This window comes from Dermacentor variabilis, chromosome 4, assembly GCF_050947875.1.
Source record: "Dermacentor variabilis isolate Ectoservices chromosome 4, ASM5094787v1, whole genome shotgun sequence".
In the NCBI taxonomy this organism is placed as follows: domain Eukaryota; kingdom Metazoa; phylum Arthropoda; class Arachnida; order Ixodida; family Ixodidae; genus Dermacentor; species Dermacentor variabilis.
In genome coordinates, this window is record NC_134571.1 from 60,487,178 (window position 1) to 60,513,609 (window position 26,432).

The 26,432-nt window shown below is 44.0% G+C and overlaps 1 protein-coding gene across 6 annotated transcripts in view; it reads left to right on the plus strand.

The window, feature by feature from the left end:
* The window catches only part of HERC2 (E3 ubiquitin-protein ligase HERC2), a 181,397-nt gene that overhangs the window by 9,413 nt on the left and 145,552 nt on the right, over positions 1-26,432 (plus strand). For 5 of the 6 annotated variants that reach the window (XM_075689247.1, XM_075689251.1, XM_075689248.1 and 2 more), the window contains exons 7-15: positions 8,695-8,880; positions 11,257-11,362; positions 12,908-13,072; positions 13,382-13,564; positions 16,165-16,310; positions 17,691-17,836; positions 18,553-18,681; positions 19,494-19,665; positions 21,013-21,259. In XM_075689247.1, coding sequence (XP_075545362.1) covers positions 8,695-8,880; positions 11,257-11,362; positions 12,908-13,072; positions 13,382-13,564; positions 16,165-16,310; positions 17,691-17,836; positions 18,553-18,681; positions 19,494-19,665; positions 21,013-21,259 — 1,480 coding nt within the window. The remainder of the gene's footprint in view (positions 1-8,694; positions 8,881-11,256; positions 11,363-12,907; positions 13,073-13,381; positions 13,565-16,164; positions 16,311-17,690; positions 17,837-18,552; positions 18,682-19,493; positions 19,666-21,012; positions 21,260-26,432) is intronic. The other variant, XM_075689249.1, reaches the window with a different exon arrangement.

A 26,432-nucleotide genomic window follows, 5' to 3' on the forward strand; every position in this document is an offset into this window, starting at 1 on the left:
TTGGAAGGAGCCCCGTGAAAAAGGCATACCTTTCTTTAGGAGGTCTGTGAGAGGCTGTGCTGTGGTGGCAAAATCTTTAACAAAGCGGCGGAAGTAAAGACAAAGTCCTACAAAGCTGTGGACATTTCTAGCTGGGTGCAGCACAGGAAAGCCTTTGATGGCATGAATTTTTCCCAGGTCAGGTCGGATTCCAGAAGCGTCAACCAGATGTCCAAGTACAGTTATCTGACGGTGGCCAAAATGGAATTTTTTGGAGTTGAGCTGCAGGCCAGCCTTATGAAAAATACCAAGTATGGCTGAGAGTCGCTCAATATGTGCGCCGAACGTAGGTGAGAACGCTATAACGTCATTTAGGTAGCAAAGAGAAGTCGTCCATTTAAACCCTTGAAGTAGAGAGTCCATCATGCGCTCAAAGGCGGCCGGAGCACTACATAAGCCAAAGGGCATAACCTTAAATTGATGAAGTCTGTCCGGTGTTGTAAAGGCTGTCTTTTCACGATCAAGATCATCCACAGCAATTTGCCAATACCCGGACCGAAGGTCGATGGGTGAAAAGTACTGGGCACCATAGAGACAATCAAGATCATCATCTATTTGGAGTAGTGGATAGACATCCTTCTTTGTGATGCAATTGAGGTGCAGATAGCCAACGCAGAATTGCCATGTGCCATCTTTCTTTTTCAGTAATATGACAGGTGATGCCCAGGGACTTGATAATGGCTCAACGATATCTTTTGTTAGCATCTTCTCCACTTCTGCCTTGATCACTTGGCACCCCAGCGCTGAAACTTGGAAGGGTCGTCGATGCATTGGCTGAGAATCTCCGGTGTGGATACAGTTTTGACAAAAGATGTCTGGCCCAAGGGATGGTCATTTAGGTCAAAAATCTGTCTATAAAAATACAGTAAGTTATGGAGAGCTTCAGCGGCGCCATGCAAGAGGTCCAGGGCATTCATTTTTGCAATGTCCTCGTTAGAACAATTGACAGACTTGCAAGGCTCACAGGAGTCGTCAGTGGCAAAAGTTTCAATGCAGCGATATGGTAAAGCACTGATCATGGCCAGAAATATTCCCATTGGTAGCACTCGTTTTGTGAATGCAAAATTCACCACGGAAAGGCAAGTGCGGTTGTTGGTGGCAGTTAGTGCGGTATGAGGGACAGTGACATTGTGCGTGAGAACTACTGCAGTAACTGGTGCAGCGATGTAATCAGCATCTGGAACTGGCGGTGAAGGTGACAGTTCGATGTACGTCAGGACCTGCGGCGGCACATGAACAAAATCAGTCGGACTCAGACAAATCTTGGGTGGAGCAGGAGGATTGGAGAGGAGAGGCAGGTCAAGGTGGATAGTACTTGCGGAACAATCGATGAGCTTAGAATGATCAGAGAGAAAATCTAGGCTAAGTATCAGGTCATGGGGGCAGTGGGCAAGCACGGGGAAAAGCACGACAGTATGGCGACCAGCAGTGCTTACGCGGGCGGTACATATTCCCCCTATGGCAACCATTCTGCCATCGGTGACGGGTACGACCCGAGTGATGGCAGGTGTGTGAACTTTTCTTTAGGTGACGGCGAAAGTGAACGCTCATAATGGAGATGTGTGCACTGGTATTGATCAGTGCTATTACAGGTGGGCCATCTACTTGAATATCTAGAAGGTTGTGCCTTGTTAATAGCGTCAGTGGAGGATTTTGCGGCAAATCAGACGGTGCAGCACCACATCGAGGTGCCTCATCGTCTAGTTTTCCGCAGGGTGGATCCTTAGTATGGCAGCGAAGTAGAGCTGCAAAGTTGAGGCAGACGTGGCTGATGACGTTGGGGTGAGGGCGAGCGAGCGTAACGGCGGCCAGCACCAGAGGTGTCGAAAGTGCCAAGGAAGCGGCGGGATGAAGTGCTTTGGGGCGAAGTGGAAGGATATCAAACAGTGTTTCGGGGCGTAAGCATCCAACGACGGCAGCTGTGATAAGAACCGTGACCAATTCGGCTGTAGCAGAAACAGATCGGCTTGTCGGTGTGCGCCATTCGGATAAATTCCGATAATGGGGAGGAAAGAGCAGGCTGTGGTAGAGCGTGGTCATAGGAGGAGTCGTACTGGCCTCGGGGCAATTAACAGAGCAAGCTGTGGGAAAGCCCAGGTTATTGACTTCCTGGTGAACCACGGACTGGATTGAGGATATTGCGGTGGCGGAGTTGTCCCAGGGCGCCTGCTGTGGCAAGGCAGAGAACGCAGCTTCAAGTTCGTGACGCACAATGCCAGTCACATTGTCGCATGAGGGTGGCGGGCTGACTTGGTTGATGCAACAGGATGTCACGGCGGTATTTGCCAGGTGGGAAAATCGATTGGCGACACACCGGTTCTTCGCTAGTTCGAAGCGGCGGCATTCCTTTATGATGGTGTCGACAGTAGAAATGTTGTTAAAAACCAGAAGATTAAATGCGTCATCTGCAATGCCTTCGAGGATATGTCCTACTTTGTGGGGCTCTGCCCATGGACGTGTCGATTTTGTGACAGAGGGCAAGGACATCTTGAATATAGGAGGCATATGACTTGGTAGCACTTTGAATGTGCATAGCAGTCTGCTTTTTGGTGACTAGCTGTTGACCAGAGGGATTGCCAAAAACGTCGGACAGCTCCCAGCTTGTAAGTTCCTCTTCATGTGTTTGGAACCAAACGCACGAAGTTCCGTCCAAATCGAGAATGACATTGGCTAACAATTAGGTCAGATCCCACCTGTTCCCCTTGCTGACACATTCGTACATGCTCAGTCATTCTTCTACGTCCATGCCATCGAGACCGGAGAATGTGCCAGGGTCATGCAGATGTGGAAGGGCAAAGTACTGGGTCTGGGTAGCCGACGGTATCAATGCAGGCGTAGACTACGTGTCGTCCCCAGGAGGCATTGTCACAAGCTTGATGTGAAGTCCACTGCGGAGCTTCATTGCGAAGAAGATCGTAACATCGTAACAATATGGCTTACTGGGTACAATAAAGTCATGGGTTATTATCCACCAAGAGTTGTGCTCAGTGGTTCAACTGACAGTGGCCGTCATGCAGCTTTGTTTGCTTACGTGAGCTCCATGGCATAATATACTCACAGTTCACATCTCATGAAGGGTTCTTGCTGGCAGGAAGTAAATAAATTTGAAGATACTGAAGCTTGGCTCGCGTTACCAAAGCGACAGCCCCCACCACAGCCGAAGCAACCGCCGAGGCCACAGCTGAAGCCACAGCCGATGCCACAGCTGGAGCCACAGGCACATCAAAGGACACAGCGCACCGCAGTATAGTCCACAGCGCCGACTCTCGATAAACTGTGTGAACAAGACCAGCAAGCAGTTGTGATGAATCGGTCCCTCATAAATACCCTTCGTCTACTTTTCAGCAAGTTGCATACTCCGTCAGCGTGAAGTGCAGTGCAAGTGCTGGGTACTCTTAATTAAGTGCTTGCAAGTCTTGAGTAAGCCCCATAGCTCACCCGCAGCCTCCTATTCGTGCAATGACCGCTGGCCCTTTGGTCGTCCCAGATGTTATAAATGCAGATCACCAGCTATGGAGCTCCACTTTGGTGTCACGGTGCTTCACTATACACACAGTCATCACTTCCTTCCTCTTCTTTCTATTCCCCCCTTTCCCTCACACCCAGTGTAGGGTAGCAAACCGGACACTTGTCTGGTTGGCCTCCCTGCCTTTCCTCCCTTTGCTATCTCTCTCTCTCTCTGAAGATAAGCAACATAAAGCTTTAATAGTCAATTAACTGTTGCTTGTTAGTACATACAATGTTCACTACCATGACTTCCAAGAGTGTGCACATCATTAAGAACAGTCAGCTCAGAATTTGAGCATTTGCGATCCTGCAATTTGTCTACATTCTCTCTGACTTCACCAACTGTCAGTATTTCTTAGTAGTTTAACACATTAATAATATAACTAGTACACATGAATATTTTGATGGAATTACTGGGAAAAAGTACAATCAGGTAGTGCTGGATGTGACATCTGGTGAAGCTTTCTTCAAACTAAAATGTGCTAGAATGTTCCTTGGTTGTGTGACACATTTTGGGAAAGGTAAGTACAGTTTAAGGAACTTTGCACAACAGTAAAATTGTCTGCACTGACAGTTTAAAGGACACAGCCACAGAATGCAATAAGTGATCCACACGGTTCAGCTGAACCCAGCACGACATTGCTTTTCACACCCTTGTTAAAGTTATGCATCGCACTCAATGGTATCTCAACCAAAAGTATATTGCTAGCAACAAAACGCCAATAGAAAAACAATACTTATAACGAATTTTCTGAGGGCTGCTCTGACCTGGCATTTCACTCAATTGTACCCATATTGCCTAAAGCTTTCCGCTGAGTCCTCTGTTTCCCGCAAAACTGTTAGTGGTGGACAGTGGCGTAGCCAGAAATTTCATTCGGGGGGGGGGGGCACGGTCCGGCTCCGCCTCCTCCTCGTAGAATTTGTCGAGGGATCAAATACATTAATAATAACTGCATTGCCATTGCGAAAGATGCGGCAAACGAATAGTTGAACGCTACGCACTGTCCAGCTAGAGGAGCAAAATGTGTATTTTTTTATAAAATAGTATACTCGTATGTCTCAAAAATTGTTCCCGAAATAACTGATATCAATGCTTCCATGTTTTCTGTCTAGTTAATACGTAAAGAAAATATCACACGAACTTTATAGAACTATTATCAGTTTGAAACCAGCAAAGCAGTGCATGCCACTGATATGAAACATGCAAAGGCTATGAAATGAACAAGTTGAGGACGAATATTTTAATGAAACTTTGTTAACTTCCCTGCTTTTCTCTCATTTGCATCTCTTTATCTCTGTCGTTCAAGAGCTTTGTTTACATTTTTGTACACATGCAAAGACCAGGGAAAAATCTCAATGACACTGTCCTTTGTTAGAATGCATTGCGCAGGAGCAGCTGTCATCGGTCGTGTATTGTGAGTAATTTCACCGAAATTATAGTCGCAACAGAGAGCACATGTCTTACAAAAAGCGGAACTTCAAGGGCTACGAAGAAGTAGTACGGAAAGGCTGAAATTTTTTTATTTAGTTTTTCATGACAAAATTGGAATTGATAGGGCATCGTATATAAAACCATCGTCAGAATGTGCAATGCGCTTTTGTCACTCTAGGAAAGTTGCAGATTTTATAAATTCCACTGATACGTTCAAAAATTCATATTTCCGAGAACAACCCGGGAATGGAATTGCCTACCAGCTGATTTTGTAAAATGGGAAGCAGTCGAACTATTTATAAATGAGCTCAGGCACCAAACCTGATTTTTTTTCTTATTGTGCTGGTTGTATAATGATGCACTTCATTATAGATAATGCCATATTTCTCTCTACTTTTTTTCTTTGTTCAATTATTTTTCTATTTTTTTCACCATGTCATTGTGACGTTATATGTTGCAACTATTTTGCCAAAAAAAATTATGTACACTCCTGCTTAAAGCCTGGCACCCAGGCTATCAGTATGGAATAAATGAAATAAATATAAAAATTAGGAGTTCTGCCAAATGGACGAGGACGAGTCAAATGAAAGTCAGCCAATGCGAATATATCAATAGCGGCGTACTTTCTTTAAAAGTAGTCTCCATAAGCATTTAGACATTTGACCCACTGACTAACGAGTCGCGTGATTCCTGTCTCATAAGATTCCTTTGGTTGCTGCTTCAAAAAGTCTGTAACTGACTCTTTCATGTCATCGTCCGACACAATTCTGGTTCCTTCTAGCTGTTTTTTCAAACGCTCCAAAATGTGGAAATCACAAGGCGACAGGTCTAGGCTGTATGGCGAATGTTGCAGCGTTTCCCACTTTGCCAGTACTATGTTAACGACATCAGCGACGTGGGGACGGGCATTGTGGATCAAGATGACCCCATTCCTCAATTTCCACGTCATTTGTTTTTGATTGCGATACGCAGCCAATCCGACGTTTTGCAATATCTGAAACGATTGAGTCTTTCTAGGTTTAGCAAATTCGATCAGTTATGGCCCCTGACGACTGAAAAAACGTCAACAGCTTTTCGGCAGAAATGACGGCCTTCGCTTTTCTTGGGGGTTATGAATTGAAATGTTTCTTCTGTAAGCTTTGCCGTCGTCTTTCAGGCTCGTAGTAGTGGCACCACGATTCGTTCCCGGTCACAATTGCAGAAAAAAGTCGTCACCCTCATTGTGATACAGGATTAGATGAGTCAATGCAGCGCCGAACCTCTCCGTCTTCTGGCCGTGGTTCAAAATCTTGGGCACCCATTGCGCACACAAGAGCCAATAACCGAGATGCTCATGAATTATGGTGTGACCCGAACCATGACGGATGTTCACACGCCCTGCCAATTCACCGATGCTTATCCTCCATTTTTTTCTAATTAGCCTTTGCAATTGTGTTGGGGTGATTGCGCGGTGGCTTTGGCATGGTCTTGGATTGTCTTCGCAACTTTCACTTCCTTCTTGGAACCGTTTGCTCCAACGCTTCACAGCGGCGAATGAAATGCAATGTTCAACATACACGGCAGCCACACGGCGACTAATTTCTTTTTGCGAAACATCTTCAGCTGTCAAAAACCTCACGACAACATGCTGTGAAACTTTCTCAGTGTCCATTATGCCACGAAACCAAGTTCAACCCAATGTACAAGAGCATTAAAGGACTTTTATCCTCACACCTGCGTGTCACTTTCTTAAACGAGAGATGCCTCTGTGTTATGTGCATGCCTCGCAGATAATGAACCAAACCATTATTGCGCGGGGTGGGTTCACTCATTTTAATTTCACTCGCCCTCGTGCATTAGAAATGCGAAGATACAATGGAATATGCAAATGCAAAGATACAGCTTGATAGAAGGCAAAAAAGTGTCACTGGAAACAAAGCTCAGTGCTCGTATACATAAAACCTCGCAACAAGATATTTCAATATACCTATGAGTCTCCAATAATTATACATATCTAAGAAAAGTCACTATATAAAATGCGTCAAACAAGGCAAATAAACATGTTGTACAACCACAGATTCACAGGTCCCCCCTCCCTCGACTCCCTCTGATGTGTCGCGCGTGACAGGAGGCAGCGGGCTTCCTCCCTGCTTTTCTCCCTTGCGCACACAAGATTGAACCACCATCGTCGGCAAACCCACGCCGCCACCCCCCCCCCCTTTAGCTTTCACTCGCACATGCAGCATGCGGCGCACGGTCACGATGTTATTGCCCTTGGATTTTATACGGAACACGAGGGCGACGGCGACGGCAGGAATGCGCCTGGAGGGTCAATATAACTGCTATCGCAATAATATAATGAGTATCCGCCAACTGAAGCGTCCCATGGCCCATTACTTTCCGCAAAAGAAGAAGCAACAAAATCAAACTTTCACCATGCGACAATTTGCTGCGCCGCAACGATGTATTTTTTTTCTTTTGTAGGGCGGGGCAAGGAAATGAAAAAACGCAAGGAAGGCATGTTGACCATAATCGAATGCCTACTTTGGCGCCTAATGCGGCTACCGAAGGAATATAGAAGGAAACGTGAGACGATTGGTCCACGGATAACCATAGGCATGCTGAGCAGTATCGTATCCTAATTTTCTGGAGAAGTTGCACTCAAGCGAACGCGTTGCAGTCCATCAAGTCCCCGCAGTGATGGCGGCGAGTGGCCATGCATTTGTTTCTTTTTCTCGTCTGCTAGCGAGAAAGTGTCCAAAACTATGCCAGACGAAAATCCATTCGGTCAGAGAAAAACGAACGCGCATCGAAGTGCGCTGCGCGGGGATCGGGGCAACACGAGAAAAATGCATGCGCTCTGGCTGGTTCCGGCAGCCCGCGGGTAGCGAGAACAAAAAGAAAAAAGAAAGAAAAAAAAAATGAAGAGGCTCAATGTGTTCTCAGGAATGAAAGTCAAAGCAGAAAAATAAATAAGAACGTAGTTACCTTTGCTGGCTTTAGAACCTTGACATGGATGCTTTGGTGCAGGTGAAAAAAAATGTTGATATTCTTTTCTGTGACACTGCCACAAATGAACCACCACAACGCTTCGTTTTATCGGACCTCGCTGCGTGCTTTGTAAACTTGTCTGATAGTGTGTTGATTTGGCTTGTCTCGTTGTATGGTCTGATGTAGGACTTTAGAAAAGTCAATGCCCCTTTGGCTTCAAATGTTTATAACAACATTAAGCCCACAATGTTATGGAATTGAAAATCTAAAGCACGACTTTGGAAATGTCAGTGCATCTTTCCCATCAACAGTTTATGAGAACTTCATACCCATAAAGTTCCAGAATTGAAATCCATGCGCTCCGTCGATTCCACGGCCTCCGCGAGATGCCACGACGAGCCTGCTCGCCATGAAAACGTCCTTGAAACTTTGTGCTTGGGAGGGGCTCCTTGTGTTACGATATGTGACTCCCTGTGCATGGGCGTTGCCGCGAAATCCAGTCCGATTTCGCAATGTTCACGCTGAAATGTCTTTTCGAGCATGAAAAGGACATTCTAGACTAAATCCAGCATGATTTCCGGCGCTGGGGGTTATTTGGTTGGCGGCGCACAACAGCACGAAAAAATTTCGGGAGGGGGGGGGGGGGCTGAAGCCCCATAAGCCCCATCCACCACCCCTGGCTACGCCCCGGGTGGTGGATGCTTCTTCAGTCATGTGATCACATGCCAATCTTGTGAACCACGCAGGGACATCAATGTCGGTGTGGGGCAGCACTCACGTGGCTGCAGCCAGGTGCCTGTGCCTGACCAGCAGCTGGCACTGTCACTGCTGCTGGAGCTGTGCATTCAGCAGGGCACACTGGGTCGGCTGCTCAGTGGTGTCCTCTTGCTCTTGCAGCTGTGGGACAGTGGGAAGTACGAGCTGGACAACAGGTGAGTGCTGAGGGCAGTGAACAATTTTAGTGTCACAGACAACTTAATGAGTTGGTATGGTGATATATTTTAGTTCAAAAAGACGAAAAATACTGAAAGTGGGATATGACGGCTAGCACTTTTGTCATGGTGCCCCTCTTGTATTTGTCATTTCATTGCACTAAAACACTTAAACATTTGAAACCTTAGGTGATGGTACTGCAGGCTTCAGGCAGTGTGCATATCCAAGGACCAGTCTAGAACTTTGGCAATCTTTTGGGTTGGCACGCTGTAACCAGGCGGTGAGGCATATAAAAAAGAGAACACTGACACAGAGTAATATTAGTATAAGAATGTAACAATTTGTTTATGTTAACGTATGTGACTCGGTATTGTAAACATTTGAAACCTATTATGCCAAGTGTGTTTAATAAGGCAAGCAAGGAGGGATCATTTCTTGGGTGTGTTGCATGGCACGTAGCATTGTCTCAAGAGAAAAATCCAGCCTCTGAGCTGCTGGCTGCAACCCCTTTTCTAGAACAACCATCTTCGAGTATCTGATTTCCAAAAGTCAACTTGACTAATGAGCTTTGTGATTGGATGCACTTACAGTAAAATGGGTTTTAATACCACATACCTGCTGTAATGATACCGAGGATCACTAGTTAATGAAAAAGCCGTGCCTTCTTCCTATCAAGAGTAACAAAATGGATGCCTGCAGGAGCTTCTGCATGTATCTACTGGTAGTCTCCTGACAAACACACTTGCCATAGGCTGTGCATTAGTGCTGAATGAAGTCTTCACTTAAAGATTGTGTGGCTGCACCAGTGGGCATGAATTCTTGCCACATGGCAGCATGTCTACATTTGCTGTTATCTAAGCACACTACTGTGTACTTTAGCTACCGTATTTACTCGAACCAAGGCTGGACCCGATTCGAAGCCGGCCCCCGAATGTCCGAAGCCAGAAAAAATAAGAAAGCTTGCTTTGAATGTAAGACGAAGAAAAAAGTGAGGACAGCATTCACAAAATGAAAACAGCATTTATTTAATATGAACATGCCGAGCTCATTCCACGTCATGATTGCTGCTAGCCTCGTAAGCCGAGGCCATACGTACGTTTGTGGACGCACGGAAGCTCACGTCTGCGCACCTTGCGCCTGCCGTGTTTCATGAGGTATGTTGGTTTTCATCCACAAATATGTGCGACAGCACGCGCTCACTGAGCTCATTCACAGACGCCTTGAAAGACGCCACTTCATACTTTGTTATTGACAGTGTTTCAAAATGCTTCGATATCTATAAAAATAATTGTTATATATTTAGAGCTGTTATATCAGCACAAAAAGGAAAGATTGAGCACTTTCTTGCATGATATAAATCTGCTTCACTGAGAGTTGAATGTACTGCGCCGTAGCGGTGTAGCCAGGCGCGCCGACGTGAGGCAGTCCAAGTGCGCGATAACATAGACCAGCTGTTAACCGAGATCATGCTGCGTTTTGAATCATACGAGCTGTGCCGCACTGTCTATGCATGCGTGGGCACATGAACGCTAGCTTGCGTGCGTCAACAAGCATACGTGTGGTGCGGGCTGTACGCTTGCGGATGCGCACAAGCTTATGTTTGTGCGCCCACGCATGCATAGACAGTGGGGCACGGAGCATACCCGTCTAAACGCAGCGTGATCTCGGTGAACAGATCCTCTGTTATCGCACGCTTATCTTCCTTATCGCTGTCATCTCCTTGTTGCGGCACATGCAAAAAGCGCCTCCTGTTGCCACCTCCAACGACGGATGACTTTCTCATCGATGCTGAAGTTCCGCCCGGCTTGAGCATTTGACAGTGCCTCTGTGGCTAGCACAACTTTTCGTTTGTGGCATTGCCTGTTTAGTGCCATTATGATAATGCCATGCTGCACGCCAATATGACACAGGTCAAAATGGCGACGTCGCTTGTGTACTTCAGTTTCAGTTGGCGAGTAGCGGCTGCGATATCGACTTTTCTAGATGGTGCTAGCTATGCACCATATTGACTACTTTCAATTGCAAACTGGCGCGTTTTTAAAAATTCTCGAATCTAAGCCAACCCTAGAGTTTGGTATATGATTGTATGAAAAAAACAAAAAAACTAACGGCCTAGGTTCGAATAAATACGGTAATTGCTGTGTTGATTGTACTGGAGAAGTCAGTGGTGTCAACTCTCAGCATTATTTCTTTTTGTATGTGTGTTTTGCTGTCAGCTTCAAATGTAATGAACTTGTTGCTTGATAAGCAGGTTTACAGTCACCTGGATACATTTTTCACATGATGTGCAAATGGGATCAGTATTTCATTAAAAAGCAACACCTAGTTGAGTTTTGGTTATGTTTAGCTTTAATATTTTACATGTTTCCTTTCAGGACTGTTTCCCATGGCACCTGTGTGCCCCTGGTGACACTATTGCAGCGATTTCAAAGCATTAGCTGCTCTAGGCCAAAGCAGATGGAGAAGTGTTCATATGAAAATGTAAGTTGCTCAAGCTCTCTATGTTTGTCACTGGTGCCATCAGCCTACTTGTTCCCCTGTACGATACCTCTGTGAAGTGATTTACAATAAAAACTCTCACATGGCAGGAAGCCTTTCTTCTGAATTTCATCACATCACATTGGCTTCGCATTACACTCAAGTTCCGAGGTATTTAGTGGTTTATTTCATATACCAAGTGGTGGTTTCACTTTTGAAATATTTTGAAGTGATGGCACCTGTTGACAGTCAATCATTAGGACCTAAAATCGTGCCTTTTGACATCTGTACACCTCGCCCCTTCATAGCCATCTGAGGGCAGTGGAACTGACAATGACGGAATGTGTTATGTAGTGCTGACAAAGTTATAAAAAATAAAGACTCATTGTGCACATCATGCAAATCTTTCTTAAATTTTTCTTTGCCACATTAGGTTTACACAAATTTGGTTTTTCTTTCCTAGTTTCAAAAATGCCCTCTTATTAAAAAGGGATGCATATCATATGTGGGTGCTTACATTAAATATCATCTTTATGCGATTCTAAAGCATCCCGGACTTTAGCATGCTCATAATTTTATTACAGGGAAAACAAAGTAACTTGCTTCCAATTTTTGCAAGTGGAATAGGATAAAACCTACAGAATTTACCTCCGCAACTTCTTTTGCGACTCTTTATTCCTGCCAGTGGACCATTACATGTTATCCCTCATGCAGTCGATTGCATCTGATATTCTGCAATTCCCAAACTACTCTGCAACTCTCAAGAACAGAATTGTGGCCCACACCTCAACTAACAACTTTTCGCCAGTTCATCATGTGATCCCTGCAACTCTCCACAATGTAGAAAATGTGTTGTGGCTTTGCTGCCACCATCTTAGCATATAAAGTAATGTTCCTTTCAAGTGGACTTTTGTAATTATGGAGGAAGGAAAGTAATGAATATGATGTGTCATCATGAGCTTTACAATAGAACCAAGGGAAAAATTGTTTCGTCACCATCTTGTGATGACAGTGGCAATGACACTAGCTCTGGTGGTAGGCTGTTTCCAGTGCTGCAAACACACTTTTTGTGTCATATCCAATTTTAATGCTCGGGCAATTTTCAGACACATTTTCTCGGGGAAAATAAGTGCATGTCAAAATATTATAAATATAGTACTTTCACTCACCACTGTTGTATGCTTCATAGGTCCAGTGTGTAACAGTGGTAGCAAATTTGTATGCCAAGTGCTGGCTTATTTAACTTCTTGTGCATGGTCTGATTGTTGAGCGCTGTGAATATTGCTGTTGTGCTCTCTGAAAATACTAGCTGTATTCAGCCACATTTCTCGTGGTAGGATAATTTCTTGGCTTTCTGAGTGCCGCTTTGCTGCTGAGTCTAAAAAAATAAAATTTTGATTGTTGTCACAGCAGCCATTCTAATCACATTGTGGCACATGACACCTTACAGAGTTCACGACATGGCACTAGTTTTTTGGGCATTAATATTTGGCAGGGGTAGCAGCAGAGGCATTTGTTAATTTGTCTCATTACATTGGCGTTTTCCAGGGCGACATTCCTTTGGTGAACCCTACAGAGTGCTTCCTCAGCCTCCTGACATTGCCTGATGACGACTCGCTCTCAGTTGACCTCCAGCAGTGTGCTGTGGTCATTATGTGCCACCTGGACAGGCTTGCTAGTCCCTATTTGCCTCAAGTTGCTCGCCTGAGTCCTGTGAGTTATACTTTCCTTGTTTTGGAATGCTGTAAAACCATTTGTTGAAAGGGAAAAAATAGTTTAACGAACTTGTTCATTGCAAAAGCATAACTGAGGAGCTGCACTGAAGTCCACAAGATTGAATTAAAGTGCAGCATTAATTGAAGCAGTAATCAGAAGAGTCTTGTGGCATCCTTACAAGCATCATTTTGATGTGCTGCTACTGAGAATTCATTATCGCTGTCACTTTGGGGGCATGAGTGCAATGAACAATTTGTGAGCAACTTGGAAGAGATATAACAAGTTCTCAATTGCTCCTAATTTCAGAAATTCAGTGGTGGTCCCAGTCAGGAAGTGCTTGCGATCAGCTGGCTTTCTTGGGATGCTTCCGAGCCAGTGGCACTCGGTGAACTGTCAGAGCTCTCAGTCAGGCAGATCTGCTGCCTGAGCACAGGCCTCATCATTCTGAGTAGCTCGGGAAGAGTGTTCTTCCTGCGTCAAGACGAGTCTGTGAGTTACTTAGAATATTTTACAACTGTTCAAATTTTCTTCTTTTCTCATACTGGACCGGCCTTTATAGAAATTGCTGTAAAGAGTAAGATGCTTCACATCCATCTCTCATGTTGTCTGTTGCAGCTATCACTATCATATTTACCATCAACGTCTTTTCTTGGCAGGAGTCGGCACACGAAGAAACTACTATAATTGTTTTCATTTAGTAATTGATCTCAGGCTCACAATGCTTTACCTGTCGTGCTGTTATTGTGCCGTAATTGCATCATTGTTGTTGTTGTCATCATTGTGCCATATTCATCATCCTCAGTGTTGTGGTTATCGTAGTTGTCCTTATCATTGTCATCAGGCTAGATATTGCTGGTCTGGGTGAAAGCTTTCCTTTGAGTGACCTCTACAACCTCTTACTACAATTTTTTCTTTGTGCCTGCCACTAGAAGCTATATCCCCTTAATTGCATTGTCCTTGCTTCTGTTCTTTGGTGATGCGAAATCTCATAGCTTCCTGCTTTGACATAACTGAATGAGATGGCATAAAGACATAGCACTCGTTTCAAGTAGCATAGCTGATCAGCTTCACAGAATCAGCGTTTGGAACTATTTAGAATAAAAACAGGAACAGCACAACACAGGACGAGTGAGTAAAGAGCACAGGACAGAGTGCTGGCTAGCAACCAAATGCTTTATTTGCACAAGCAGCATATAAAGACATCACTGGATGTGACATAAAGAACAGAAAAAGAAGGATAAGAAGGATAAGCGTCAACCACGGAGATAATCCAGTTCTTTTGTTGAGAGCATGAGGGACACAGAACTGATGCACGCATCGCCACATTTGAATATGCAAAATGCCTCAAAGATTTCTCATGCATTTTGCCCATTCAAAAGTGGCGACGCGTGCATCAGTTCTATGTCCCTCATGCTCTCAACAAAAGAACTGGATTATCTCCGTGGTTGACGCTTATGCTTCTTATCCTTCTTTATCTGTTCTTTATGTCACACTTAATGATGTCTTTATGTGCTGCTTCTGCAAATAAAGCATTTGGTTGCTAGTCAGCGCTCTGTCCTGTGCTCTTGACTCACTCATCCTGTGTTGCACTGTTCCTGTTTTTATTCTAAAGATGAACCAACCAGCCCCATTGAACACACTGCTAACGTTCATTTGGAACTAACGGACAGAAGTCTGTCGGCATTTTTTTGTTTTTTAGCAAATTGCAGAATTGTCATTGCAGCATTACTCGTTAACACAGCAGATTACACACACCATTTGTGCTATGAATTGTTAGCTTTTGACCTTGGCACAAAGTGCTGCACCTAACACTCCTTGTCATCTTGCCAATCATAGGAGAGTCTGTTATGCCCCTCAGTCTGACCTTTGCGGCAAATTTCTTAACATGTATTACTTTGAGTTTGCATAAAAGTTATTTGTGGAAAGTTATACCGTATACACTCACCTAAGAGCCACACTCGTGTAAGAGCTGCACCCCAACTTCACAGCCCAAAATTAAAAGAACAAACACGCCTCGATTCGAGCTAGTCAATGCTGTGTCTTTGGACATTATTGTGAAAAACTTTAAAGTCACAGGCATATCTACTGTATCAGGGAGTGTGCTGCCACACTAAGCCTGAGCAGTGGTAGCAGTGACAACGGTGAAGACTAGATGGGCATCAGATGAATAATGGGCCCGTGTTAACAAGTAAATGCACTATAAAAGCAATAGTATTTACACTTTTTAAACAGAGGGGATCTTGGTGATGGTGCACACCCAGAAAGATTGGACCGAAATGGTCTGTGCCGTGTGAGGTCCGCACCTCCTCATTGCTGATCAAAAACAAAAAATGTATGACTCTTATGTTGAATGTGTATATTATTTGTTAGATCTTTCAAACACCACCTGAAACTTTGTAGACTAATGTTATAATGAAAGTAGATGACAAAAGTGATGTTGCCAGGGTGGTAGTTGATGTGTGCAACATTTTCGTCTTTATGGGTAACTGCTTCACAGGCACAGGGGTCACTTAGGCTAACTGTATTGTGTATCAAAATAAGTGTCTCTAGCATATCAGGACTTACAGGTAGTGAAATAGTGTGTGGCACATATTCTTGTATAGGGAAAATGAGACATCCACCCGTTCGTAGCAATTGCTACAAAGGAAACAATTGTATTGTATTGAAACAATTGTACCATTGTACACATTAGTGCACAATGGTGCACTAATGTGTACCATTGTACACCCTAATAAAACTTTTCAGTGCTTTTTCAGAATCCTATATATAAGTAACAACTTTTAATTGATGCCTTCTGCAGTGCTCTTAAACAAAATAAGGTACATTTTATAGCTTCATAGCATATGCTGATCTTTGAATTTGTTCAAATAAGAAATATCTAAAGCCACTGCTGAAGATTGCAATTTTTGCTTGACTAAGGAAAGAGCTAAACAACTTTTGCTTTAAAAATTTTGTTTTGCCACTGTGTTGTCACAGAAAAGCAATGATGCAGCATATTGATGGTGTACAGCACTAATTATTTGCATGACGGTAGAATAACGGTCGAGTTTGGCACCTTTATTAACAAAGTGTGCCTTGCATGTCTACAGGAACTGCACATGATAGAGGGTTTTGGCAGCCAAGGAGTAGTGTCCATTGCTAGTCACCTACAAGCAGACCATTTCCTGGCTCTCAACCCAGATGGTGATGTCTTCAGCTGCAGCAACGTCGTCTCTCTCCTACAAGATGATGAAACGTGAGTTCCTGCCCATCAATTTCTAGGTGCTTAACAACTGCTAACCTTGAAAACTGTCAAAACCTGGAATTGTCATGAGAATTTGTAGCACCTAGTAAAATGATGGAATTGCCTAGGGGCATGAGGGAGGACACGGAGGGACCATCTTGTGCTTGCGCTTTGAGTAATCAGAAATGAGATAGAAGTCAGTATTCTCGGCACTCTTAACTGGAAACGACACTTGCGAGAATGTCCATCTTAAGGTACTCAAGCGTGGGTGTTGTGAGCACGTGGCAGTAAGCTAGGCAAAGTGGAAGTACTGTACTTCCTAATTACCGCAGTGGCAGACGCCACAGAGCGAAGTGAAAAATCTGCTTTTACTCTAGCCGAGGGGTGGTAACACAATAAGAATTTTTTTTGGCGAAATTATGGAAGGTTGCAGCACAGCTGGAGTAATGTAAACTAACCATACCCATTTGGAATTTCTTTCCACCACCATATATGTGCAGTGGTGAAAGTAATGATAGGACAGACCCTCAGTCTGTCCTATTAATGTATTAATGTCGGAGTTTCGCCCAAAATTCGAAGCATCGGTTGTGGTAGAAAATTAGCAGACAGTTATACGAAGTAAGGATTGTAGTTTTATTGGTCATATAAATTTGGAAATATTCACTTACTAACTAAATTAGCAAGCTTGGTGTCAGTACACACAAGCAAACATGAACACATCACACTCAATGAGCACGGACACTCGCTGCAAAACTCTGGATGCTGGTGTGAGCAAGTGCGGCAGCAGCAGTGCAGTCTGTCTCTTCATCTTCATGCGGTCTATCACTTCAACGCAAGAGTGACGTTGAAGCGCGCACAAAGGTACGAGCAGCGCGCACAAAGGTACGAGCAGCATGCAAATCCCTTTCAAGATACAGCGTGTGCGACTGCGTACAGCTGTGCAAAGTACTTGTGGGCATAGTCGAAGCAACCTCCCCTCCCTCCCACGCTGCCGCTCTGCTTTCCTCCATATATGGCCCGTGAGATTGATCTGCGAACGTCAGAACCCCTTGCACCTGGTCGTGAAATGTGCAGTTGCTGACGGAGTGCAATGCTGCCTTCCCTCCTTCCATCCCCCCACAGACTTTTGCGCGATGGAAGACTGCGTGTTTGCTCTCCACTTTCTCCTTTGCGCTACCAGATTGAGCCACAATTCATGGCTTCCCTCGTGTGCTTTCACTCGCACATACAGCATAAGACGTGGGAAATTGTGGACCTCATACGAAACATCACGGCAACAGTAATGCCTATGGCAAAAACGCACGTGGAGTGTTCATATAATTGCTATCTCAATAAACGTATCATTGCGCTTTGCCATCTTTACCTTCTGACTGCTATATGTTACTCCGCTAGGTCCAAAGGAGCACCATTCATTGTCCGTGTGCTCAGTGGCAAAGGAGTCAAAGGGGTGTCATGTGGTAGCAAGCATTGTGCTGCTTTTACCAACAATGGACAGCTGTACGTCTGGGGAAGAGGATGCCGTCCCTGTCAAGACAATGGTAAATGACTTTTGGTTCGCGGTTTGCATCACCAGTATTCAGATATGGGGCCCTGGTTATTATAAGATCTTCAACACTGTTTCTCTAGTCTTCAGACCTTTCACCCTCTATTGAATTTATTACTATTTTCCTCTTGCTTGATGATTAGTGAAAGTGGAAAGTTGTTTTGATGTTCGATAGAGTCACATAATGAGAGCAGTTGCTTATTAAAATGCAGCTTTGCAGTGTAGCCACAGAGCTATAAATCAGCCAAGTGGCTCAAAGAGGTGTAGCTCAAAGTCAGAAAGTAATGCTGCATAGATTGCACAAAAGACAAAACACTAATAGGACAGACACTGTCACATAAGGGCTTGGGCAGTGCTGCCTTTAATTGCTTCCAGCTAGACCTAACACAGGCCTTAGTTAGGGTAACCCAATGTGTCCTGAACTATGTTCATTTGTATGCGTCAACAAGCGCACCAAGCGCATGTCCAGAATTAGTGGAAGCATTTGTCTTTTTATTGTTTCATAGCTTTTACCTAATTCTTCCCTGGGCTCCACCCACCATCACGTCTACTGATGCGCAAGAAGCTGCAGTCATACTTATAAATTATGAGCAGTGTTTTTGTTGTTTGGTTCCTTTCAAGTTTTTGTAAAATTAGGTGGCAAGTTGATGGCCTGAAGTTTCTTTTTCTGCTGTTAAAAAATTGCTTATTCTTTTATTTATTTTTTTCCAGCAGGGACTAGCAGTGACAGTGAAAGCATACCTATCAAGGTAACTTCCCTGCGAGGACACAGGGTTGTGGATGTGTCCTGTGGATGTGGAGAGTATGGCGGAGGTGAAATACTCATCGTCACTGATGCTGGTATGACTACACTCAAGTAGTGATCTGTATAATTCTTTTAAAAAGTTAAGGCACTGATAATGTTTGAATTTATCTTCCTTTGTCCTATCTACTTTTGCTGTTTGGACTGGTTGCATGGTTGGGAACATCCTAGATGCTACATTTCTGTGGCCTTGTTCAAAAAGATTCAGATTCAGAAGGCAGGATAATAAAGGGCCAAAAAAAGAGTGTGGAATTGATATGATATTGAACCCTGAAGGGTTCGAACTGGCAGATTATTTTTTCTGTTTGTTGTTCTAAATCTGCATTGAATAGGTTGTAGATAAATACAACCACAAATTTTTTGTTTTAGCCTGTGAAATCCTTGCCTTGTACTGAGCAGGTGTCACTGGATGCCAAAATGTGCTACACTAATAAATATTTTAGCACAGAGCTCAGCTGAGTGATTTTCTGTGGTCTGTTTGTATTATTATTATTATTATTATTATGTAACTAGATATTCTGTGTTGCATGTGTAATTGCACAATCACCACTGTTCAATCTCTGCTGAAGTTTGCAGATCAGTGCATTAGGTTAGATCTGTGATAAAGTAGTTGTGCGATCTGGGCTTGACTTATATGCAATTGTTTCATACACCAACACCACATAACATGTGATCATCTGTACTTACTGCTAGTGTTGACAGCTACTAACACTCTAGAAATATTCAAAGTAATCTATTTATCCTATCTGTGGTGGTGTTTTCTTGTCTACAAAAGTATGGTATGATATTGTTTTGATGCTTTCAAGTAAGTGGAACAATTGGTGACCAGAGGGAATATGTTTGTATGCAGGCTTGGTGTTCTCATATGGGCACAGTGATGGCAGCAAACCAGCTGCAAGCCTAGATGAGCCACAAGGCTGCCTGCGACTGGTGGATGGATTACACGGTGTGGACGTGACCCGCATCTTCTGTGGGGCCCATTTCAGTATGGCTCTGTCTCGTTCCTGTATGCTGTATATCTGGTGAGTGAAATCTGTCAATGAACATAAGCAGTATGAGGTCGTAGCTTGTAGTAATGACACTTCATTTTTTCTAAGAGGCCTGGTCACTAAGTGATCAATTGCAGTGTACAGACCACCTTGTTATGGTCACATAGTCGAAATGTCATTGCTCAGTGCATTGTTGGTACTCGCCAAAAAATCGGCAGACTGCGGCGTCTCTCTGATTTCCATAACTAACTGCTGCGAACAGCAATTATGAGCGCCCAACTCCTGGACACATTAGGGAATGCAATGTGGACGTTTGGGGAATCCTTCCCCTAACCTTTTTCATGCCATTCAGGAAGGTCTTGAATCTGACTGCGAAAGCTCGTAGGTCTGCATGAGGAGCACCATACAAGGAGCACTAAACAAGTTCTTGGATTGCAGAGCTGAAATTTCCATGTTTCGTGTCTGTACTGTTTCATACATAACAGGCAATGCTATGAAGGCTAGTCTACTCCCACTGTTTGCATCTGCGACCAAAAAGTAGTGCATCACATATGAAAGAAAGACATGAGGTATGCTCCATGTAATTCAATGTAAAATTAGGTCCTGTACTTTTAAACAAAATAAGTATTTACATGAAAGGCTTTGGAGATCTAAACTGTATATTTACCACCAAACAAGCAGAGTAACATGCTTGTGCGACCAACAATTAAGACATAGTACGTCACCTACAGAAACGCAAACATAAACAAGTAATGTCTGATTTGATGTAAACCTGTTTCTACAAGTTGTACTTGTAATATATGTAGTTACATATCATAAAATACATTGCAGAACAAGAAAGTCTGCATTGCAAAATGTTGCGGAGTGAGACTTCTATGGCTGCACTACTTCTATAGCTTTTGCAGCATTGCCTGCCATATATGAAACGGTGCATAGTTAGATCATGATTCCACTTCATTAGACTTTGAGTGGATGCTATTGCTTTAGATTTCAAGAGAACATAAAAAATATTCAGTGGCGATTGAGCTGTAAATGCGAGAGAAACACATTAGGCATTACGTTGCACCTCTTTGAGGTCCCGGATCCGTGATTTAAACTGCATTCACCACATAGCGAAGTGTTGTTCAGGAGCTCACTTGGAACATAGCGAGGAGCGAAGTGCAACTAACGGTGTACCAGAGCAGGCCGCCATCATTTGCACTGTAGATATGTATGTGTTTGTGTGTGTGTGCGCATGTGTGTGTACGCACACCATGTGACCTACCTCATGACTGGCTTCCCACACTTCACATGCATGCACTTTTTATACTTTGACACTCCTAATGCTGACTCATTAAAAAGTAAAATTGTTTAATGGGCACACTGCATTTTCCTTTACAGGGACAGCAACAAACAGCAGGATTGTGTCACTCGCCTTAAAGTTGTGGGTGGACTGGAAGGACGCACAATCATGGACGTGGCAATCGGAACTTCTCACTGTGCAGCGGTCACGCAGGAAGGCCAAGTGTTCATGTGGAACAGCAGTGAATGGACATCATCCAGCTGTGCTCCCGTGCCCAATATGAAGCCGTTCCCTCTCTGTCTACATGCAGGAAATGTTGCTGGCATAGCTTGCAGTGACACCCAGGTGCGTTGCGCACTAATTTTGATGCCTCTTTCTGCTTGTTTTTAACATGTGCCTATTTATATTGCTTAACATAAAACTTTGGTCAAGGGCAAAATATGCTTTCTATAAAGCATGTTGCATTTGGTGGCTTCCCTGTGGAAAGTGAAGAAAATTCTCACCTCTGCACTTAGTGATGAGGTTTGTATGTACAGGCCCCATTGAATCATTTCTGGGACTTCACTGCTATAATAGATCTTCTGAAGCATGAAAAGTTTACATAAAGCCTTCCTGTGTTTCAACTGTAATGCCATCGTCAATATGCTTTTGGACTGCTGTTCTGCTTATTGGTGGGCAGCCTAGGAAGACTAGTCTACTTCTAATACACTGATGTAGCCAATCAACATCCATTTCATAACTGAGGTTTTTAGCGCACGAAAAGGGACGAAAGACAGTGGCGAAACGAGGACACATTTCACTTTCGTGTTATCTTCAGTTTATTGTCTTCTTCAAATCCTATCTATTTGTATTATGTTGGTGAAAATTTGTCTGTATTTGTTTATATTCTTTTTCAAATTGGTGTGCTATTACAATAGAACCTTGGTAATTTGAACTAAAAGTGGGGACTGGAATTTTATTTGAATACAACTGAGTTTGAACTAAGGAGAGCCTCTTAAAATGTAACAACCGATCAATTGTGCAGTGCAACATGCAAAACCAAAACCATCACTGGGCTCACGCTAAAAAATTCTTATCTTTCCTCCAGCAGCACGATATGACATGTGCCGGAAGAAGCCTAGATTCTGTATAAAGTCCAAGTGCAATAACATAGTGCCTCAAGCATGCCGTTTGCTGTGAGTGTGAGGAAAAACATGCTAGGGTGAGCCAAGAAGGATTGGTGCCTTGATGCGCACCATCTTTCTGCGTGCACCAGTGTTGGAGATGACGTGAGCAAGCGTGTGCTAGGAAAGGGGGTGTAGGTGTGTGACATAGGGTAATGTGATCAGGCGCGTGATAGGGTACTCCTTGCTGCTCCTTTTAAGCCAGATGAGAAAGGAGGGCACATGCCACTTTACTTGCTCTTGTTCAGGATCAGCTCTCAGCACAACTTACCTTATCATTTTTATGGCATGCAACGTTACGGCAGCTACCAGCGCATCAACCATTTGTCTTTGGCTCGGATTTGTCAGAAAAGCAGTTCATGGGAACAAGAAATTTCGTTCAAAATAACCATTGCAATATACAGTCTATGCTCATTACAACAGACCCGGGTACAACAGACTTTCGGATATAACGGACTGTATTTCAACCTTAGTTTGCTCTACCTAGTTTATTAATGCAACAAAGTTCGCTTTTAACAAACCACGCTGCAACGGACTATTGGCTACAGCAGATGAAATTAGCTGCAATTTTTGTCAAAATTAGGTGTATAAAACATACTTTTGACGTGTCGACATGGGCTGGCAACTGACTTGCAAGGGTCAGCCGACAATTGCAGCTCAATATTGCATGCAAAAGGGAGGAAGGAGGCATAGAATCGCGCCGTCTTCTTTTGCGCTCAAGGCACTAGGGGGGGGAGGGGGAAGGGGGAGGTGAGGGAGAGGGTGGTTCTACTCCAGCGGCTGCTGCTTACGATACAGTGTACTTACAGTGCGGGTGCACGGGCGCCATATCTTGAAAGCGATCTGCAATGTGGACAAAGCGCGTTCAGTGCCAGTAGCTTCGTATGTGCAGTGCTTTCGACGTTTAATTCGTGTCGAAGCAAGAGACTGCATGAAGGTAACTTCATTCGCTGCTGCTGTCACACTTGTTCACACCAGCGCTTTGACAGTGAGTGTCTGCGCTCAATGAGTGTGATGTGTTCATGTTTACCTGTGCACGCGTGACACCATGCTTGTTAATTTAGTTGGTAAGCGAATGTTTACAACTTTATACGGCCAACAAAACTACTAACCTTACTTTGCATGGCTGTCTACTAATTTTCTGTCACAATCGATGCTTCACCTCTTAGGTGAAACTGCGACTTTTTAAAAAAAAATTATTTACTTTGGACGCTCGTCACTCACTTTTTGCGATAACGTTGTTACACATTGCGACCAAAGTTTCGGAAGTGAGCCGTTTTGGATATTACAGACTTCGGATAAAACGAACATTTTTTGTTGGATTATCAGGGTCTGTTGTAACAAAAGTCGATTGTACATAGGACTTTACCGGGGCCCACTGAGCAGCTCGAATTATTCATCAATTCGAATGAAGAGATTTCAAATTGCAGGGATTGCACCGTATTAAGCCGTGTTAACGTTTCTAATAGGGGTGTGTGAACACCGAGTAGTAGATTACGAATGAAATATTGAATCAAATCAAGAAAGAAAAGCCAATATTGAACCAAATAGCGAGTATCACAAAATGTATCGCAACATTTAACACTTGCAAATCTTGGGAGAGAAAGCACGTTGCTGCACATGCTTGCAGTGTAGCACGCTACCATAAACATAGGTGTGTCTAGGAATTAAGGTGTACAGTATGGTCTACATCTATGAAAGGTAATTCCAAATTAGTATGCCAGCACTGATTACAGCTGAGTTGTAGTATAAAAATATATAAATATAAAGGTCTGGAAAGTATTTGTTTATCATTAGAATGTCATATAGAATCAAATGCTATTTTCCCTTTAAAGCTAAAGAATTACTGACGTTATGTTGTACTGAATAACAGTGAGGCTCTAAGTTTAATAGCAGACCTGTGTTTTATGGCAAGCGTTTATTGCATAGAAAGTTATGCTTTCCTTTTTTCCTCCAGTATATAAAAGAGCTTTCCATAGTTATGACAGGTAGGTTAACATAAGGCCAATCTGTGGGACAGATGAAAAAGCACAATCCACACATCACGTGACTCACTGCTCCGTGCATAGCCATCGTTGGTGCTGTGTGAGTCGAACGTGGTCGGCAGTGACGGTAAATAGCCTTTCATTGTCAGGTTCAGTGTCATTTGCTGCCGGTAAAAGGTTCTGGAGTTGGAAGGGTCACAGCTAATTTACACCAGGTACCTCCCCTCTTCTTGTCCATCGGCCATCCATGCAAATGTATGCAGCCGGGCAGTCAGCACACCAGTCATGTGACACTTTCGCACCAACCATGTAAGCCTAAAGCTAGTCTTGAGAGGGGTTGTTCAAAGGTACAAAAAAATAAAATAAGGAGACTGATGTGCATCTGTGAACGGTGTGGGGGATCAGAGGCTGCCATAAGTTTGTCACAAACATGGCGACTGTGAGCAACTTTGTTGCCATCCTGTACACTCTCGCTCATTTACGAGGTGTTTTGTTGGCTATAAGACTGCCATACAGCTTCTGTGAATAGATTGGCGCAGATTTGGCACCAAACCATTACTTTAGTCGCCAACACCAGACAAAGCAGTGCCGATTAGGCCTAATTGCTTAGGCATAGTGTCTGATGAAAATACACTACAGGCCAGTGTGGTAACGGCCCCAAGTCATAGCGGAATGCTTGCCGCTAATAGGTGCACATGGGGTATTCATCAGTGATTGGTCGCAAGATCACGCATACGCATTAATTTGACAGCTGTTGAAGTGGCGTTCGTCTCCGCGTATGCCACACGCTCTGTGTACCTTTCGGCAGCTAATTGGCCCGATCATCGCACATGCTTTCACACTTCACGTGCTGCTTTTGCTGCCATTGCCTGTCTGCATCGTGCTATCATTTCAATCGGTCCTGTTGACCCGCACAATAACCTGTACCAACAAAGGTGGCCCTGGCCAACGCAACATTCTACAAATTGTGGCGTTCAGGCACTGTATGTGCGATGCCCGCATCAGGCCGACATAGGGTAGCGCATGCAGTTGGGCAGAGTGTGAAAAACAACCAAGTGAGGCACTTACGCAAGGCTCTCACTTGCGTGGCATTGAGCACGCCAGACTTTATGGTGCACACATCTCAAAACCACTTACAGTGAAATCTCGGTATAACTTACTTCAAGGGACTGTGGTAAATTGTTCGTTATTCTGAAAGATTGTTATATTGAAAGCCCCAAAATTAACCATCCCACACATCAGCACATCTGTTCATAAGTTGTTACCATATGACCTATCTACGAAAACATCGCTATTGGCTCTCAGCATGCGCTGTTGCTATTTTCCATAGATTCCGCTGCCACACACCACCAAAGTACCATATAATAAGAGTGACGTGCACAAAACAGATGCTGAGAAAACTACCTACAAAACGGTTGCTCCCTGTCGTCTCCAAAGCGCAATGTTTCTTGTTTTTTGTTTGTTTTTAACATTTCTTGCCGTGGACACCGCAATCGTCTCGCTCGAGGCAGACAGCTTAACTAAGTCAAATTGCAAGCGCACGTAAATGACACCATCTGGAAAGGGCAAAGTGTGACCGTGTGGCATCCCCGCAAGTACAGAGGTTACATTTCACCGTGTGGGTAGCTAGTACGGCCGCAGGAAGAAGCGTGAAAAAAAGAGGTGTGCGCAGAAAGAAGAGTAAAAGAAGGAAGAGACGCGCCTCTATTGCCAGGCGACACTTTCCTGGGAGAAGCATGCGCTCGCAAAACCTGATGCGTCGTCACCTCCGCACACCTGCATTCTTTCTTCTCGGGCACCGTCTCAGGTTTTCCAAATCTGTGCGCCACGATGTCCACTTTCTGTGCCTTGTCGTCTACTAGCCTACTATTTTGGCTGCATGAAGGATACATGGAAATCTGAGAATCCCCAGGTTTTGGCATATTAGCACATAGTATTGAGGCAGGGATACTGAATAACGATTGTTATTCTGAAAAGTTCAATATTCTGAAGTTCATAGTTCTGAAATATGTTGCTGACCGTTTATTCAGACCTCACGGGGACTGTGTAAATGTCCGAATGAACAGGTGTCCGAAAAAGCAGATTAAGAAAAAAGAAAGAAAGAAATCCTTTATTTCCATGCTCTTATGCAGGCTCGGCAGTAGGCTTGAATAAATTGTGAATGCGCCTTTGCACGCTGTTCTGTTTACGCGTAATCAGATAAGCCTAAATCTCAGAGAGAGTCGTAGGGTCACTGTGCAGCTGAAAGCACAGTCACTGTTTGTACATGGTCCGCATGCGACGGCAGTGGTAGCACATGGTGCATCATCTTCCGACTCAGAGTCATCGTTCGGCGGTGCAGCAGAAACCTGACAAATGATCTCGCCATCG